The sequence below is a fragment of the Phocoena phocoena genome, chromosome 13 (assembly GCF_963924675.1).
Source record: "Phocoena phocoena chromosome 13, mPhoPho1.1, whole genome shotgun sequence".
Classification (NCBI taxonomy): domain Eukaryota; kingdom Metazoa; phylum Chordata; class Mammalia; order Artiodactyla; family Phocoenidae; genus Phocoena; species Phocoena phocoena.
In genome coordinates, this window is record NC_089231.1 from 68,281,337 (window position 1) to 68,298,335 (window position 16,999).

Here is a 16,999-nt window from a genome sequence, read left to right on the forward strand (position 1 = left end):
AACAGATCCATAGCCAACCCAGGTACTGGGATTACCAGACATGGAGATTAAAATATCTGTGACAACTATGTTAAAGGATATAGTGGAGGGACTTCCCTGGTGGTCCAGTGGTAAAGAAGCCACCTTCCAATGCAGGGGATGTGGGGCAACTAAGCCTGCACGCCACAACTACTGAGCTCGCGCGCCTCAACTAGAGAGCCTGCATGCCACAAACTACAGAACCCATGCACCCCAGAGGCAGCATGCCACAACTAGAGAAGAGAAAACCCGCATGCCACAACTAGAGAAGAGAAAACCCGCATGCCACAAATAGAGAAGAGAAAACCTGCACACCAGAACTAGAGAGAATCGCGCGCACTGCAGTGAAAAGCCCACGTGCCACAACAAAAGATCCCACGTGCCTCAGTGAAGATCCCGCCTGCCACAACTAAGACCCAACGGAGCCAAAAATAAAAAATTGAATCTAGTGGAATTGACACAATGGGTGATGAGATGGGGAATTTCAGGAGGGATGTGAAAATTATGAAAAGAGAATCAAATGGAAATCCTGGAAATAAAAACGATAATACTTGAAATAAAAAATTAATTAGCTGGGATTAATTGAAGATGTGCCATAACAGAAGAAAGAATCAACTAACTTGACAGGTCAATGCAATAATTCTAAGTGAAGCCCAGAGAGAAGAAAGATTTTTTAAAAAATTAACAGAGCCTCAGACTTCCCTGGTGGCGCAGTGGTTAAGAATCCGCCTGCCAATGCAGGGGACATGGGTTCGAGCCCTGGTCTGGGAAGATCCCACATGCCACGGAGCAACTAAGCCTGTGCACCACAACTACTGAGCCCGCACTCTAGAGCCTACGAGCCACAACTACTGAGCCTGTGTGCCACAACTACTGAAGCCCACGCACCTAGAGCCCGTCCTCCGCAACAAGAGAAGCCACGGCAATGAGAAGCCTGCGCACTGCAACAAATAGTAGCTCCCGCTCGCTGCATCTAGAGGAAAGCCTGCATGGAGCAACAAAGACCCAAATGCAACCAAAAATAAAATAAAATAAATTAATTTTTTAACAAAAGTGGGAGTAGCTATATTAATTTCAGACAGAGCACACTTCAGAACAAGGAAAGTTATCACGGATATAGAGGGGTCAGCATTCCATGAAGGCATAACAATCCTTAATGTGTATGCACTTTACAACAGAGCATCAAAATATGTGAGGCCAAATCCGATAGAACTGCAAAGAGAAATATATGAATCCGCCAATGCCATTAATCAACCAGATAAAATTGACATCTATAGACCACTTCATCCAACAACAGCAGATTACACATTCTTCTAAAGCTCACATGGAACATTCACCAAGATAGACCACATTCTGGCCCATAAAATATAACTCAACAAATTAAAAAGAATAAAAATCATACAATGGGGCTTCCCTGGTGGCGCAGTGGTTGAGAGTCCTCCTGCCGATGCAGGGGACACGGGTTCGTGCCCCGGTCTGGGAGGATCCCACATGCCACGGAGCGGCTGGGCCTGTGGGCCATGGCCGCTGGGCCTGCGCGTCCGGAGCCTGTGCTCCGCAACGGGGGAGGCCGCAGCAGTGAGAGGCCCGCGTACCGCAAAAAAAAAAAAAAAAATCATACAATGTATGCTCTTAGACCACAATGGAATTAAATTAGAAATCCCTAACAAAAAGATAACTGGAGGGAATTCCCTGGCGGTCCAGTGGTTAGGACTCCAAGCTTCCATTGCAGGGGGCATGGGTTCGATCCCGGGTCAGGGAATTTAAGATCCCACAAGCCGCGAGGCACAGCCCCCCTCACAAAAAAAGATAACTGGAAACTCCCCCAATACTTGGAGATTAAACAAAAGACTTCTAAATAACAGGTGGACCAAAGAACAAATCTCAAGAGAAATTTTAAAATACTTTGAACTACATGAAAATAAAAATGCAACTTAGCAAAATTTGTAGGAGATAGTGAAAGCAGTGCTTAGAGGGAACTTAGTATAAATCTACACTATCAAGACAGTGTGGTATTGGCTAAAGAACAGTCAAACAGATTAATGGAACAGAATAGAGAGCCCAGAAATAGACCCACATAAATATAGTTGACTGATCTTTGACAAAGGAGCAAAGGCAATACAATGGAGCAAAGGTAGTCTTTTCCACAAATGATGCTGAAACAACTGGACATCTAAATGCAAAAACATGAATCTAGACACAGACTTCATACTCTTCACAAAAATTAACTCAAAATATATCACAGACCTAAATGTAAAATGCAAAACTATAAAATTTGTAGAAGATAACATAGGAGAAAACCTTGATGATCTTGGGTTTAATGATGACTTTTTAGATACGCCAGAAGCACAATCCATGAAAGAAATCATTGATAAGCTGGACTTCATTAAAATTACAAACTTCTGCTCTGCAAAAGTGAATGTCAAGAGAATTAGAAGACAAGTTATAGACTCGGAGAAAATATTTGCAAAAGATACATCTGATAAAGGTGTACAAAGGTGTATCTCTGTATATGCAAAATATACAAAGAACTCTTAAACTTCAACAAGAAGAAAACAAACAACCCAATTTAAAAAGCTTTTGCACAGGAAAGGAAACCATCAACAAAATGAAAAGGCGACCTATGAAATCGTAAAAGATATTTGCAAGCCACATGTCCAATAAGGAGTTAATATCCAAAATATATAAGGAACTCATACAACTCAATAGCAAAACCCCCAAATAAGCCAATTAAAAAATGGGCTAAGGACCTGAATAGACATTTTTGCAAAGAAGATATACAAATGGCCAATAGGTATGTGAAAAGATGCTCAACATCACTAGTCATCAGGAATATGCAAATCAAAACCACAACTTGAGCTATCACTTCATACCTGTTAGGATGTCTGTTATCAAAAAGATGAGAGATAACAAATGGTGGTGAGAATGTGGAAAAAGGGGAACACTTGTATACTGCTGGTGGAAATGTAAACTGGTACAGCCATTATGGAAAACAGTATGGAGATTCCTCAAGAAATTAAACATAGAACTACTGTATGATCCAGCAATCCCACTTCTGGTTATCTATCCAAAGGAAAGGAAATCACTGTCTTGAAGAGGTATGTTCATTGCAGCATTATTCATGATAGCCAAGATATGGAAAGAACCTGTGTCCATTGATTGATGAACACATAAATACTATGTGGGTTATACACACACACACACAGGAATATTATTCAGCCTTAAAAAAGAAGGAAATCCTGCCATTTGTGACCACATGGATGAATCTGGAGGGCATTATGCTAAGTGAAATAAGCCAGACAGAGAAAGACAACTACCGTGTGGTATCACTTATACGTGGAATGCGGAAAAAAAAAAAAAAAAGAAAAGAAAAGTTGAACTCAGAGAAACAGTAGAACGGTGGTTGCCAGGGACTGGGTTGTGGGGAGGGAAGGAATGGAGAAAGGTTGGTAAAAGGGTACAAACTTTCAGTTATAAGATGACTAAGTTCTTTTTTTTTCTTTTGGCTGCATCGTGCAGCTTGAGGGATCTTAGTTCCCCGACCAGGGACTGAACCCATGGCAGTGAAAGTGCCAAGTCCTAACCACTAGACTGCCAGTGAACTCCCAGATGACTAAGTTCTAATCTAAGGATCTAAGATATAGTATGGTGACCATAGTTTCTTACAAAAACTTACAAAAAAGTTTATAAAACTAACCATACTCTTACCATATGATCCAGCAATTGCACTCATTGGCATTTAACCAAATTAATTGAAAAGTTATGTCCACACAAAGACCTACACTTGGAGGTTTATAGCAGCTTTATTCACTATTGCCAAAACTTGGAAGCAACCAAGATGTCCTTCAGTAGGTGAATGGATAAATGAACTGTGGTACATACAATGGAATATTATTCAAAAAAAAAAAGGGCTATCAAGCCATGAAGAGACATGCTAGAACCTTAAATGTGTATTACTAAGTGAAAAAAGCCAATCTGAAAAGGCTACATACTGTATTATTCCAGCTATATGACATTCTGGAAAAAGCAAAAATGTGGAGACAGTTAAAAGATCAGGGGTTAGAAGAGAGAGAGGGATGAATAAGCAGAGCACAGAGGATTTTTAGGGCAGTGAAATATTCTACATGATACTACAATGGCGTATACATGTCATTATACATCTATTAATACCCATAGAACGTACAACACCAAGAATGAATCCTAATGTAAACTATGGACTTTGGGGGATAATGACATGACAATGTGGATTCATCAATTGTATCAAATGCACCACTGTGATGTGAGATGTCGATGGTGGGGTAGGCTATCCACGTGTGGGAACAGGGAGCATGTGAGAATTCTCTGTACTTTCTACTCAATTTTGCTGTGAACTCAAAAAATGCTGTAAAAAAGAATTTTATTCATTAAACAAAACAATCAACGAAAAACACAACCCAGCAACCTTACAGATCCGGGAATCTCAGCCAACCCAAAGCAGGATAAACACAAAGAAAATCACAGCCATCCACATCATGATCAATCTGATGAAAACCAAGGGTAAAGAGAAAGTCTTAAATGCCAAAGGAAGAAAAGACATATTATGTACAGGGGAAAAACAATAAGAATGACAGTCAGTTTCTCATGAGAAATTGTAATTGTCTACGTAAGCCAGAGGACCACAGAACAACATCTTTAAAGTAATAAAGGGGGATAAAACTGCCAACCTATCATTTTATATACAGTGAAAATATCTTTCAAAAATTAAGGTTAAATACAGTTTTAGATAACAAAAGCAGTGAGGATTTGTTGCCAGCAGACCCACACTACAAAAAAGGCTAAAGGATGTTCTTTAGGCTCAAGAGAGATGATACTATATGAAAATCTGGATCTACAGGAAGGTATAAAGAGTATAGAAATGATAAATACATCATGAGATGTAAAAGACTATTTTTCTTTGTTTTTTAAACTTCTTTAAAAGTCAACTGTTTAAAGCAATAACAACAATGTATTGAGGACTTATAACAAATACAGAAGTAAAATATATGATGGCAATAGCACAAGGACAGAAGGGAGTGGATTATACAGTTGTAACGTTCTTATGTATACATGAAGAGGTATAATACTAATTCAAGTAAAAGGATGCATATTATTATCCTTAGAGCAACCATGAAAAAAGTAACACAAAGAGGTATAGTGAAAAAGTCATTAGTAGAGACAACACAGAACAATTCTCAATCCAAACGAAGGCAGGGGATCTAAAAAAAAAGGTACAAATGAACTTATTTACAAAGCAGAAATAGAGTCACAGATGTAGAAAACAAACTTATGGTTAACAGGGAGGAAAGGGGGGAGGAGGGATAAATTGGGAGATTGGGATTGACATATACACACTACAGTATATAAGATAGATAACTAATAAGGACCTACTGTATAGCACAGGGAACTCTACTCAATACTCTGTAATGACCTATATGGGAAAGAACCTTAAAAAGAGCAGGTATTTGTCTATGTAGAACTGGTTCACTTTGCTGCACACCTGAAACACAACATTGTAAATCAACTAGACTCCAATAAAATTTTTCTAAAAATCTAAAATAAAAAAAAAGAAGGCAGGAAAAGAAGGGGAGAACAAGAAATAAAGGAGAGATTGGGGTAAACAGAACACAAATAGCCAGATAGTTGACTTAAACAGAACCATATCAATAATAATATACAGCACTAAATGTAAATGGAGGGACTTCCCTGGTGGCACAGTGGTTAAGACTCCATGCTCCCTTGGGCTTCCCTGGTGGCGCAGTGGTTGAGAGTCCGCCTGCTGATGCAGGGGACACGGGTTCGTGCCCCGGTCCGGGAAGATCCCACATGCCGCGGAGCGGCTGGGCCCGTGAGCCATGGCCGCTGAGCCTGTGCGTCCGGAGCCTGTGCTCCGCAGCGGGAGAGGCCGCAACAGTGAGAGGCCCGCGTATCGCAAAAAACAAAAAAAAAGACTCCATGCTCCCAATGCAGGGGGCCCAGGTTTGATCCTTGCTCAGGGAACTAGATCCCACATGCATGCTGCAACTAAGAGTTCACATGCTACAACTAAGGAGACCACGAACTGCAACTAAGGAGCCTGCAAGCTGCAACTAAGGAGCCTGCCTGCTGCAACTAAGACCCAGTGCAACCAAATAAATAAATGTAAATGGGGAATTCCCTGGTGGTCCAGTGGTTAGGACTCCATGCTTTCACTGCCAAGGGCGCAGGTTCAATCCCTTGTTGGGGAGTTAAGATCCTGCAAGCTGGGCAGTGTGGCCAAAACAAACAAAAAAAAGTAAATGAACTCAATAGTTAGGCTGTTTAAAACAAAACAAGCAAGACTCAAGTATGTCTTTTTTCTTTTTTTGGCCGCACCACACAGAATGCAGGATCCCAGTTCCCTGACCAGGGCTCGAACCCATGTCTCCTGCATTGGCAGGTGGATTCTTAACCACTGCACCACCAGGGAAGCCCAAGACGCACTTTTAATAGAAAGACAAACAAGTTGAAAGTAAAAGGATTGGAAAAGATATATCATGCAAACACCAAGCATAAGAAAGCTGGTGTGGCTATTTTAATATCAAACAAAATAGAATTCAAGACAAGAAGTATTACCAGAGAGAAAGATATTCATTTCATACAGATAAAAGGACCAAGAAGTCATTAAAATCTTTAATGTGTATGCACCTAATAACAAAGCTTCAAAATACATGGAGCAAAAACTGACCAAACTAGAGCGAGAAATAGACAAATCTACAGTCATAGCTGGAGAGATGGAGAAAGAGAGAAATACAAAGAGTCAGAGAGATGGAGACACAGAGGGAAGATAGAGAAAGACAAACAGGTACAGAGACACAGAGCGAGAGCGAGGGAGATGGAGGCAGCCTGATCCTAAGAGGCTGATGGAACCCTGAGACAGGGGGTGAGAAAGGAGACGGAGCTTGCTCTGGACCAGACAGGGAGGGACAGGGGCTCTGGCCATAGGAGATGGAGCCATAGCAGGGGTCTGGGCCTGTGGGATCCTGGAGGGGGTGCTGCAGGGTGGGCAGCATCACTTACCTGCTGCCCCATGGAGCCCTGGGGGCCAGGCTCCCCACGCAGTCCCTGTAGGAGGGAGGAGAAGAATGGAGTGCGCTATCAGAGGGTCTGACCCAGGGTGCCCAGGACTCCCCAGAATCCTCCACCCAGGGCCACCTCAATACTCACTCTCTCGCCCTTCTCTCCTGGGTGGCCGGAGATTCCTTTGGGTCCAGTGGGGCCTGAGGGTCCCTGAGCAACAAGACAGGGCCTCAGCCTTGTGCTGGGGCAGGGTAGAGGGGGCAGGGACTTAGGGGGCAGAGGGGTAGGGAAGGGCACCCCAGCTTGCCCTGGGCTTCTGGGCCCTTCTCCACACACCCAATGCCTAGCACACAACAGGAAGTGCATACAGCTCAGTGTTCAGAGCGATGGCCCTGGAGTCAGACAGTCCCTGCATTGATCTGGAAGCTGCCATGTGCTGGCCACAGCCCTAGGGCAAGAATCTCCACCTTTCTTGGCCTTAGGTGATAACAATACTTGCTTCTTGTTACATGGACTGAATAAGAAGATTTATGGAAAGTATCTTGCACATTAAGTGCTTCATAAATGCTTGAATGAATGAATGAAAGGATGGATGGATGGGTGGTTGAGTGGGTGGGTGGGTGGATAGGTGAGTGGATGGATGGGCTGGGTGCGGGGGTGGGTGGGTGGATGGACGGACAGAAGAGTGGGAGTACTTGGAGAAATACTCACTATATGTCCAGGATTCCCAGGGATGCCCATGGGACCAGGAGGTCCAGGAGGACCTGGAATAAGACATGATGCCCTCAACAGTACAATGCCAGAAAGTCCATCATCAGCTCCCTCCTGATAGCCAGCCCTAGTCTCTCTGCCATCCCTCAACCCTGCCCCTTACCCTAGACCTGGACTCAACTTACCCATGGGTCCTGGGGGGCCTGGGGGTCCAGTCGGTCCCTGGGGCCAGTAGCTGCTGGTCTCAGTGAAGGTGTTGGACAGAAATGGGTCCCCTGGGGGAGGAAAGATGAGTGAGCAGGGCTGGGCTGGGCAGGGCAGAGTGGGGCAGTCAGTTTTTTTGTTTTGTTTGTTTGTTTGTTTCCAGTACGAGGGTCTCTCACTGCTGTGGCCTCTCCCGTGGTGGAGCACAGGCTCCGGACGCACAGGCTCAGCGGCCATGTCTCATGGGCCTAGCCGCTCCGCGGCATGTGGGATCTTCCCGGACTGGGGCACGAACCTGTGTCCCCTGCATCGGCAGGCGGACTCTCAACCACTCTACCACCAGGGAAGCCCGGGCAGTCAGTTTTAACCTGTCACTTCTGCCAAGCCAGCTTTGACTGCCCTGTGGGACAGCCTGCAGCATGGCTGGGGCCACGAGGCACCCACTCCAAGGGTGGGGAGTCAGGAGACTGTTGGCCATGCAGGACCAGGAAGCAGGGAGACACTGCCAGAGTCTAGCCAGTGACATCCAGCAAGTGTCTACCCTGCTGAGCCTGTACTGTCATGTGCCTAATGGGAATAATAATAAAAGTTACCATTTTTGACACTTACTTTGTGCCAAGCTTCTGTGCATGGGTGTCATACAGATAAGGAAACTGAGGCTCTGAGATGGAGAATGTTTTGTTGTTGTTGTTGTTTTTTGGCAACACCCCGCCACACGTGGGATCTTGGTTCCCTGAGCAGGGATCGAACCCGTGCCCCTGCATTGGAAGGGCAGAGTCTTAACCACTGAACCGCCAGGGAAGTCCCTTGGAGAGGGAGAATGAATGAATGGTGCCTGGTCACGCACCAAAGGTATGATGCAGATGGGGTTGAACCTGGCACTCCAAGCGCTGACCCCTGGCGGTGCGTGTGCAAGTCAGGCTTTGGAGAAGGTGAAGGATGCGCGTCAGGGCCCAGCTGGGCGGAGGGGGCAGGGCCTCTCTGAGCACAGAGGCAGGGCTGTGGCCTTGGGAGTTCAGGGCTCACGTCCTGCTGCTAGGCCTTGAGCTTCCCAGTGCTCTGAGGGCTGGATCCCGGCCAGCTCCAAGGCTTGGTGGGAGGGCCTGATGCTGGTGGTTCCCAGCACAGGCTCTGGAGGGTTCGTGGATCTGAAGCCGGCCCCCCTGTGCCCTGGCTGTGTGATCTCCCCTCTCTGGCCCTCAGTTTTCCTCATCAGTGACAACAGCGCCCACTGGAGGATCAGGTGACTTATGGCCCAAGGCCAAGCCTGGTATACAGAAGGTGCCTGGCAGATGGTCATGCCAGCCTCACCCCACCACCACCTGGACCTGCTGTGACCCCAAGGGACTCACCATGCTGGGAGATCCGGGCGTAGGGTGGTCCAAGTGGGGCTGGGGGGCCAGGAGGCCCTGGGGGGCCTGGAGGTCCCCTCTCTCCAGGGGTGCCCACAGCTCCAGCCTGGCCAGGGCTCCCTGGGGGGCCCTGCGGACCTGCAATGGAACCAGGGGGTTTGGTGGGTGTGCAAGAGGCAGGGAGGCCCAGGGTGGCCCAGGGATGAGGCAGCCAGGGGCAGCAGGTACGAGATGGCTCCAGAGGCCACAGACCAGACTCCCTCCCTGGCTGTCTATGAGGGGGATGAACACAGCCCTCCCCTGGGGCTTCAGGACAGTGGACACTTGGTACACAACAGGTGCCTAGCAGACGCTGATTTCCAGAATGTTCTCTCCTCTCTCTTCTAGGCTTTTGCACGAGCTGCTCCCTCTATCAGTCCTCCCTTAGCGCTGCCTGGTGTGCACTTCTGGTCATTCTGAGGCCTCACCTAAGGTGTAGCTCCCACTGGGAAGCCCTCCCCGTCCCCCACTCCATCCAGGCTGGGTCTGGGCTTCCTTACTTAGGGCTCCCTTAGCTGCAACATCCCCCATAAGAACCCTGGTCACATGGGGTGGGCACTGCTATTTCTCCCCTGCCTACTAGGCCCACCCCCACTAGCCTTCATGGTCTGGGAGCTCCAGGAGGGCAGGGTCTGGTAAGGAAGGCCCCAGCCTGGGCTCACCTGAGCAGGGCTGGCCAGGGGAGCTGGAAGGGCCGGTGTTGTGGGCACTCACCTGGCAGGCCTCTCATCCCCATTGGGCCCCGACTGCCAGGGTCTCCCTTGGGGCCAGAGGGCCCAGGAAGCCCCCGGGCACCAACTCGATCTGGGGGAGAAAGTTCATCAGCTCCACAGCTCCAGCCTTGCGCTTGGCCTGCCCCCGGCCCTGCCCGCCCCGCTAGCACCTACCATCTCGGGGGAGCAGAGGGGCCCTCACATTTTCTCTGGTTCCTGGTAGCCCTGGGGTGGAGAGGTAGGCAGGGGTCAGTGGTGTCTAGAGTTCCTACCCCTGCTCCACCAGCTGCTGGGCCTCCCAGGACTCCAGTGCTCAGGGGCCCCTGGAGACCATCCCCTCAGGCCCAAGGGAAAACTAGGAAGACTGAGGCCCACAAGGGGGTCAAGCTGGGAGTCAGCAGCAGGGAGGGGGCTGGATCCAACTAATTGCCACATGGGAGCGTGTTCCCCACTGACCCACTCACCTTGGAGGCCTCCATCCCCGGGGCTGCCCTGGGCAGCTGGGGAACCCCAGAGCGGGGCGGGGTCCTCAGGGGCAGCTGGGGTCGGGGGCACTGCCTGCTCAGTGACAGTCAGCACCGCCACCTATGGAGGAAGAGGACAATAGGGATGGGGTGGGTACCAGGGTCTCGCCAGGGTCAGGCCAGCTCGGGGCCCTGGTGTTGGGGGGCAAGAGGCCACGTGGCTGGCGGAACCCAGCCTGGAGTGGAGACCCGGACTCACAGGGGCCCCGAACTTCATCAGAAGTGACCATGGCTTTCAAAATGCACAATTCATCACATTCATTGTAGAAAAGTCATCACACACCATCACAGTCACCCACTTTGAGTTCTGAGACTGTCCTCGTGCTTGCTGGGCCGTGCGGTTTTTTCCTATGCTTACCTGCATGTTAATAAGTATATTTATATACATTTAGATGCATACATATTAAACTTCTCTTGGTCTGTTAAAGCACCACAGGCTGCACGGATTTTTACTAAATTTGAAGGGAAATTTGGGAGGGTCTGGCATGAAACAGAGGTGCCGAGATGTGTACAAAACCACTTTTGGACCCAGTGGAGGGGAGAGCCTGAAGGGTCAGCGGTGTCCCCTGAGCCACTTACTGAGGATTAAGAGAGGCCGGAACGTCCGCAGACCAGGAAGTGGGGGGCCGTGTAGACGTGCCCAGAGAGAAGCTGACCCGGAACTGAGACCTAGCCCCCAGATCTGAGCTGAGCTGCCCCTCATGCTGGCTTCCTCTGGGAGGGAGCTTGGGGAGCAGGGTGGAGTTCCTGGGGTGCTCACACCTCATAACAGGGGTTTTAACCCATGCTGTTTAGAAACTTGGTTTTTCCACTTGATAGATCAGGGGCATCTTTTCGTGTTGGAAAATGGAGGCGTTGTTAATGGCTGTCCAGTATTCCACTGAGCCACACTTGCTAATTATACAACCACCCCTTCTGTTGTTTGGTTTTCAAATTTTCCTCTTAATTAACACTTGGATGAACATCTTTGCAGCTAATCTTCCTAAGATAAATTCCCAGAGGAGGGAATGGATATGGAGATTAATGTAAATGCATCTATGTGTGTTTAGAAAATCTGGAAGAAAAGATGCTTAAATGTTGGCAATCGCTCTCTCTGGGGGCACAGGCGACAGAGGCCAATGGTTTTTCATGGTGCTGAGTTTTTCATGTTTCTAAATTTAGAATGTCTTACTTTTTAATGGTTAAAAACTTTTTATCTTGAGATAATTTGAGACACGCAATAGATGTTTTTCTTTCTGGAACTGGGAAAATGGCATTATGGGTGGGTGGGATAAAGGATGAAGGTGACGGGGCAATGAGGGGACCCAGCCACAAGCTCTGGGGGGGTGTCTAGGAGTCTCTGGGTGGGATGGGGATAGGAGAACCTCATGGATCTCCTGGAAGGAGAGCAGGCCAGGCTGCCTGACTGTGCGCAGGCTTCCCGGGGTGGGCGCTGGAAGGGAGGCTGAGAAAGCTGAATGGGAGGGTGGTGCCTGCCTGGCCCGGAAGCTGTTCACCCACCTTGGCTTCTAGAACCTTCAGCCTCTCCGTCAGCTCCGACACTTTGCTGCAGTTGAGACAACCTGCAGGGAGGAAGCAGGCTGGGCCAGGGCTCCCAGGTTCCCCTTGGAGCCCCTCAGCCCCTGGGGGCAGGATGGAGGGAGGGGACAGATACCTGATGACCCTAACCCATGAGATAGCCCATCACAGGGAAGGAGCTAAAGAGTCACAGCCTGTCCAAGGTGAGCCATGCCCTGTGGGTGTCCTTTGGCTCCAGAGCCTCCAAGGGGACTGTTTCTCTCAGAGCAGGACCAGGGATCTGACTCCTCATCCAAAACGACTGCATCCCACATGGGCGGGGCTGGCCTCGGCTTGAAGCTTTGGGGACCGACACATTATAGTCCAGACTGGGATGGCCTTAGGTGTCACGCTCTGACCCTTCTTCCAGAACCACTGTCCAGCTCCCTGGCCTCCTCATTGATACCCCAACGTTATTCATAACAGTGCCGGGCAGCCACCGAGCACGATACAAGCTCGCCTCTCCGGTCCTCACCATGATCCTGCATGTTAGGACAAGTGTCACCCCGTTCACACCTGGAAAGGCTGAGCTCAGAGCAAGGGTGGAGTGAGTGTGTAACAGGCAAAAACCCTGGGTCGAGGCCCAGCGCTGCCCCTTCCTGGTTGCGGGGCCCCCGGCAGGGCACGTCCCCTCTCTGACCCTCAGCCTCCTCTTTAAAGTGGCAACAATGATGCCTTCCTGGGGTGAGGTTTACACAAAGTTGATTATGGAAAGCTCCTGGCACAGTGCCCCGCATCCTACAGACACTCAGAAAAGTGTCGTTTCAATAAAAAAAGGAAAGTGGGGGCTTGGACCCATGTCTGCAAGACTCTGGGGGTCCTGGGTCTCAGGTGCCTGGGCCCAGGTCAGACTCCCCTTGGGGGCCTTTCCTCTACCTTCCAGTTTTCTTTCCAGCCTGCAGTGGACAAGCGCAGGGTGCTATCCCTGACCCTCCACTGCTGGGCCCAGCTGGTTTTTAGGACAGTCACCACCAGCCCCTCCAGCCTCCCCTAGCCCAGGGGGACCCCAAACAGCTGCCCCAGGACCCACCTGACAGGGCTGTGGGCCGAACTGCCATCCGCCACATGGCGTTGCCCGACCACCTGGGCTCCACGAAGCCAGAAGAGCCTACAACTGAGGGACAGTGAGGGTGAGAGCCCTGCTGGCTGTGACATTTTGTTCTGTCCCCTTCCCCACCCCCCGACCTGCCACTGCAGCCACAGAGGGATCCCTACTCCCCTTAGTGCAAAGGGAGAGAGGCCCAGAGAGGTGGGGCAGTTTGCCTGGGTCACACAGCATGAACTGGGCTGAGCTGGGACAAGGCTATCAACCTGACGGGGCTGGGGAGGGGGGCTGGCAATGGGTGGGGGCCATGGATGAGGCTGGGGGCTTCTCCAACAACCCCAGCAAGCTGCATGGGTTAACAGCTTAGAGTCAACAGATGCAAGGTCAGGTCCCAGCCCTGCTAATTGCTGACCTATGTGACTTGTCCTCCTTGGACCTGCTGATTTTCCCATCTGTAAAATGGGATCATAAGGTCTCTATACCTCCCGGGCTGGCGTGAGGCCTGAGGATGGACATGCATGCAAAGGGCTTAATGAGCACACACAGGGCCTGGTATGCAGTAGGTGCTCAATAAACACAGCAACGTCACCATCCACCCTCTCCCTGCCCCACTTGGTAAGAAGACACTGAAGTGGATCCAGCTCTGGTTTTAAATGAAAACCAGAGGGAGGCTGGCTGCCTGGGAGGGCACGGGGGGCCTGTTCCAGGAGGCCACCCCTGCAGCCACCCCTATGAGGAGCAGGCCATCCTGGCTGGTCTGGCTTTGGGGACCAGGTTCTCTCCATAGCTGGAGGGTTGGACTGGCCAAGCCAGGGGCGGGGGGTGCAGCTGGAGGGGCTCTGAAGCCAGCAGTGGCAACTGCCCCACCCCCCAGCCCGGGCCTGCCTTTTAAGGCCGCAAAGCGTTGCCTGGGGGGAGACAAGACCCAAATAAGGCACGGGCCTGGCAGCTCAGAGCCAGGCTGTGGGTTGGTGCAGGGAGTGAGAGGCGCCGGGAATTCAAACCAGACGGGTCCCTCTGGCCAACCCCCAGCACGGTGGCTGCCAGACCCTCTCCAGGTCCCACCACGGGGCCTTCGCTCAGGCTGGGCCCGCATCCCCAGCATGCCCTCCCTGGGGGCCTGCGACTTGCCCTCTCACAGGGGGTAAGTCTCACCTGGGATAGAGGAAGGGGGTTGGCAGCCCAAGACTGGGGCAGGGGTTAGGGGCTCTGTGGGCAGAACAACAGCAGTGGGGAGGTGATAATGCCACCATGAGCCACGCCCGGTGCTAAGCCCAGCTCGATCCTGCAAGGTAGGTAATAATAATAACAGCCAATGCTTGTGCAGCACTTATGCCGGGCCCAGCACATTCTAAGCACTTCTCATAAACAGTCTTAACTCACTGTCCTCACGAAGCCCTGTGAGTGGGTGCTAGTAACCCCTCTGCTTTACAGATGGGGAAATGGGCACAGAGTAGCTTGGTATTATCACTCCTCTGCCCCCCGACCCCATGCTCAGATAAATGGATGAGTGAATATGAATATTTCCCTTTGGGGGGAAACAAGGCAGAGAGGTAAAGAGACTGGTCACCCAGCTGAAGGCTGGAGCCTGGACTGGAACCCAGGTTAGTCTAACTCCAGGGCCCGTCCTCCTCTCTCCTGGGCCACCTGGCACTGCAAGTCCCCCAGGTTCCCCTTGGCAGAGAGGCAGGGAGGCCCAGCGCCCATCAAGAATGCTGGTTCCTTAGAAGAACGACCTCGGTAAGCCCTCCGCACCTCCTTTGCTCCCAGGTGAAGATGTAAAAGGCCACTGGATGACTGCTTCCAGGAAGTCAACCAAAAGAAGAGGCCGTCCCTCCAACCCCATGGAAGTTTGGGTTTTCTCTGGGATGAAGTTGGGCAGAGCGTCCGCCCTGCCCATCCTCCGCACCACCCTGCTATCGTCTTCCATTTTTTCCATGGCACTTTCCACCCTCTAACATGTTATCTGCTTGCCAGTTCCCCCGGTCTGATCTTCCGCCCTCCTAGGCTGGAACATGAACTCCACCAGGCAGGGACCTCATCCGTCTTGCGAGTGGCTGGGGAAAGTGCCTGGTGCGCAGTAGGGCCTCAGGGCTTCACTAAACCTCTTGTTGAGGAATGCATGAATCACTGGCTGAAAATGAATTTAAAGCAAGCAAACAAAATAAAAGGCAAAATAATGTGGACGGCAGACATGACTGTCTTGAAAATGAACATAAGGGTTCTAATGTCACGCCAGGGGGTCCCCAAGTTTTTAATCTGTGAACATATGGTTGGAAATTCTTTTTCAACCCACTTGCTTTGGGACATTTCACTGGGAGCCAGAGAGAACTAGAAAAACTAATGAAAGCACGGTCTGACCAGCAGTGCAGACATAACTGGCTCAAAGAAATTGTGAGTTAAAATTAAAAAAAAAAAAGAAAGTTTAAATAACAAAAACTGTCAAAAAGACCAGAAAATATTGGTTCTGGATTCAAGATTCACAAAAAATGGCCCCCCAAGCTTTCCCTAAATTCTAAGAAATGGACAGAAATACTTTAAGGGATGAACCAGGTTGTAAATGGCCCTATACCACACAAAATTCCAGTACGTAAAAAAGTCTAGGGCTGGGGGAGGTCTCCTGTAGGATAAAAATGTCACATCCCTCCCACTGGTGTTGAGCCAGGGCCCCTGGAGCGGGCCCCAGTGGGCTGAGAGCCCCCCTCACCCCAGCCTGGTGGTCCACCCTGAAGGGCCCCTCCCCAGCCCCAACCTCACCCTCCAAGGAGCTCCCCGCTAGTCCCAGGACCACAAACCCTGGATCCACCCTGGGACCCTGACTGTGGGCCACTTCCCACCATCTGGGAGGTCCCAGCCAGCCCTACACACACACACACACACACACACACACACACACACACACACACACACACACGAGCGCACTGCCTCCTCATCCCCACAGCCACTGCCCCCATGTCACCTCCTGCACAGACCAGGGAACCCACCAAAGCCCCCCACCAACAAGCTCTCATCACTCCATCTTGAACTCCACAAGGCCAGTGCCATCTGCAGTTTCTAGTCCTGTGCCCCCCTAAGCAGCCGCCCTTCCCTCTGCCCAGTGTCTCATGTTCCTTCTCAACAGATCCTCATGAGAACACTGAGGCCCAGAGAGAAGAGGCTGCCCGTCCACACAGCAGGACCAGGGCAGGAGAAGAGGGGAGCAGAGCATGGTGTTTAAATCCCACCCTCAGCTGGGAACAGGGGTGTGAGACGTTGGCGGTGTCCCTGGGCTCCAGTTCTGACTTTCTCTCTGAGGGGCTTATTCCTTCATAACCCTCCCCCCCAGGTCTGCTGGGTCCAGTGACCACAGACCACATGAGCGCAGCCTCCCCTGCCCCAGCCCAGCTCCCCTCCCTGGAATTTACTTTGCAAATGTAAATATTTGCTACTGTTGGCCTGAGCCAGGGTTTGGGGTCAGGGCTGGGGCTGGGAGCTCCAAGAACTCTCCAGCAGCCCTCTGGGAAGCCCTGGTCTGTGTCTGTCCTGGTCCCTCTGTGGGTAAAATGAGGTTCCCACTCATTTCCCATGCACCCACTTAACGCCAGACCCATTCCAGGAACCAGAGAGACAGGATTAATGATGAAAGGGTGGGGATCCTCGGAGCCAGGCGGGAGCGCCAAGAAGGTTACAGGCAGAGAGGACAGCCACTGCCCAGGCTCTGAGGTGGGAGAGAAGGCTATATTGGGCCCCGGGCAAAACGGAGGGAGGGCAAAGCTGGGGCACCTCGCTGGGGCAGCTGGGAGG

General features: G+C 50.5%; 1 protein-coding gene across 2 annotated transcripts in view; it reads right to left on the minus strand.

Moving 5' to 3' along the window:
- EMID1 (EMI domain containing 1) overlaps nucleotides 1-16,999 on the minus strand; it is a 40,954-nt gene that overhangs the window by 11,126 nt on the left and 12,829 nt on the right. For both annotated transcript variants that reach the window (XR_010656482.1, XM_065889986.1), the window contains exons 4-13: nucleotides 13,202-13,285; nucleotides 12,115-12,176; nucleotides 10,555-10,675; nucleotides 10,265-10,315; nucleotides 10,092-10,181; nucleotides 9,339-9,476; nucleotides 7,968-8,057; nucleotides 7,783-7,835; nucleotides 7,219-7,281; nucleotides 7,072-7,116 (exon numbers count right to left, since the gene is read on the minus strand). Coding sequence is in view for 1 of the 2 variants with exons in the window: in XM_065889986.1 (XP_065746058.1) it covers nucleotides 7,072-7,116; nucleotides 7,219-7,281; nucleotides 7,783-7,835; nucleotides 7,968-8,057; nucleotides 9,339-9,476; nucleotides 10,092-10,181; nucleotides 10,265-10,315; nucleotides 10,555-10,675; nucleotides 12,115-12,176; nucleotides 13,202-13,285 (797 nt within the window). In the remaining variant the exon portion in view is untranslated. The remainder of the gene's footprint in view (nucleotides 1-7,071; nucleotides 7,117-7,218; nucleotides 7,282-7,782; nucleotides 7,836-7,967; nucleotides 8,058-9,338; nucleotides 9,477-10,091; nucleotides 10,182-10,264; nucleotides 10,316-10,554; nucleotides 10,676-12,114; nucleotides 12,177-13,201; nucleotides 13,286-16,999) is intronic.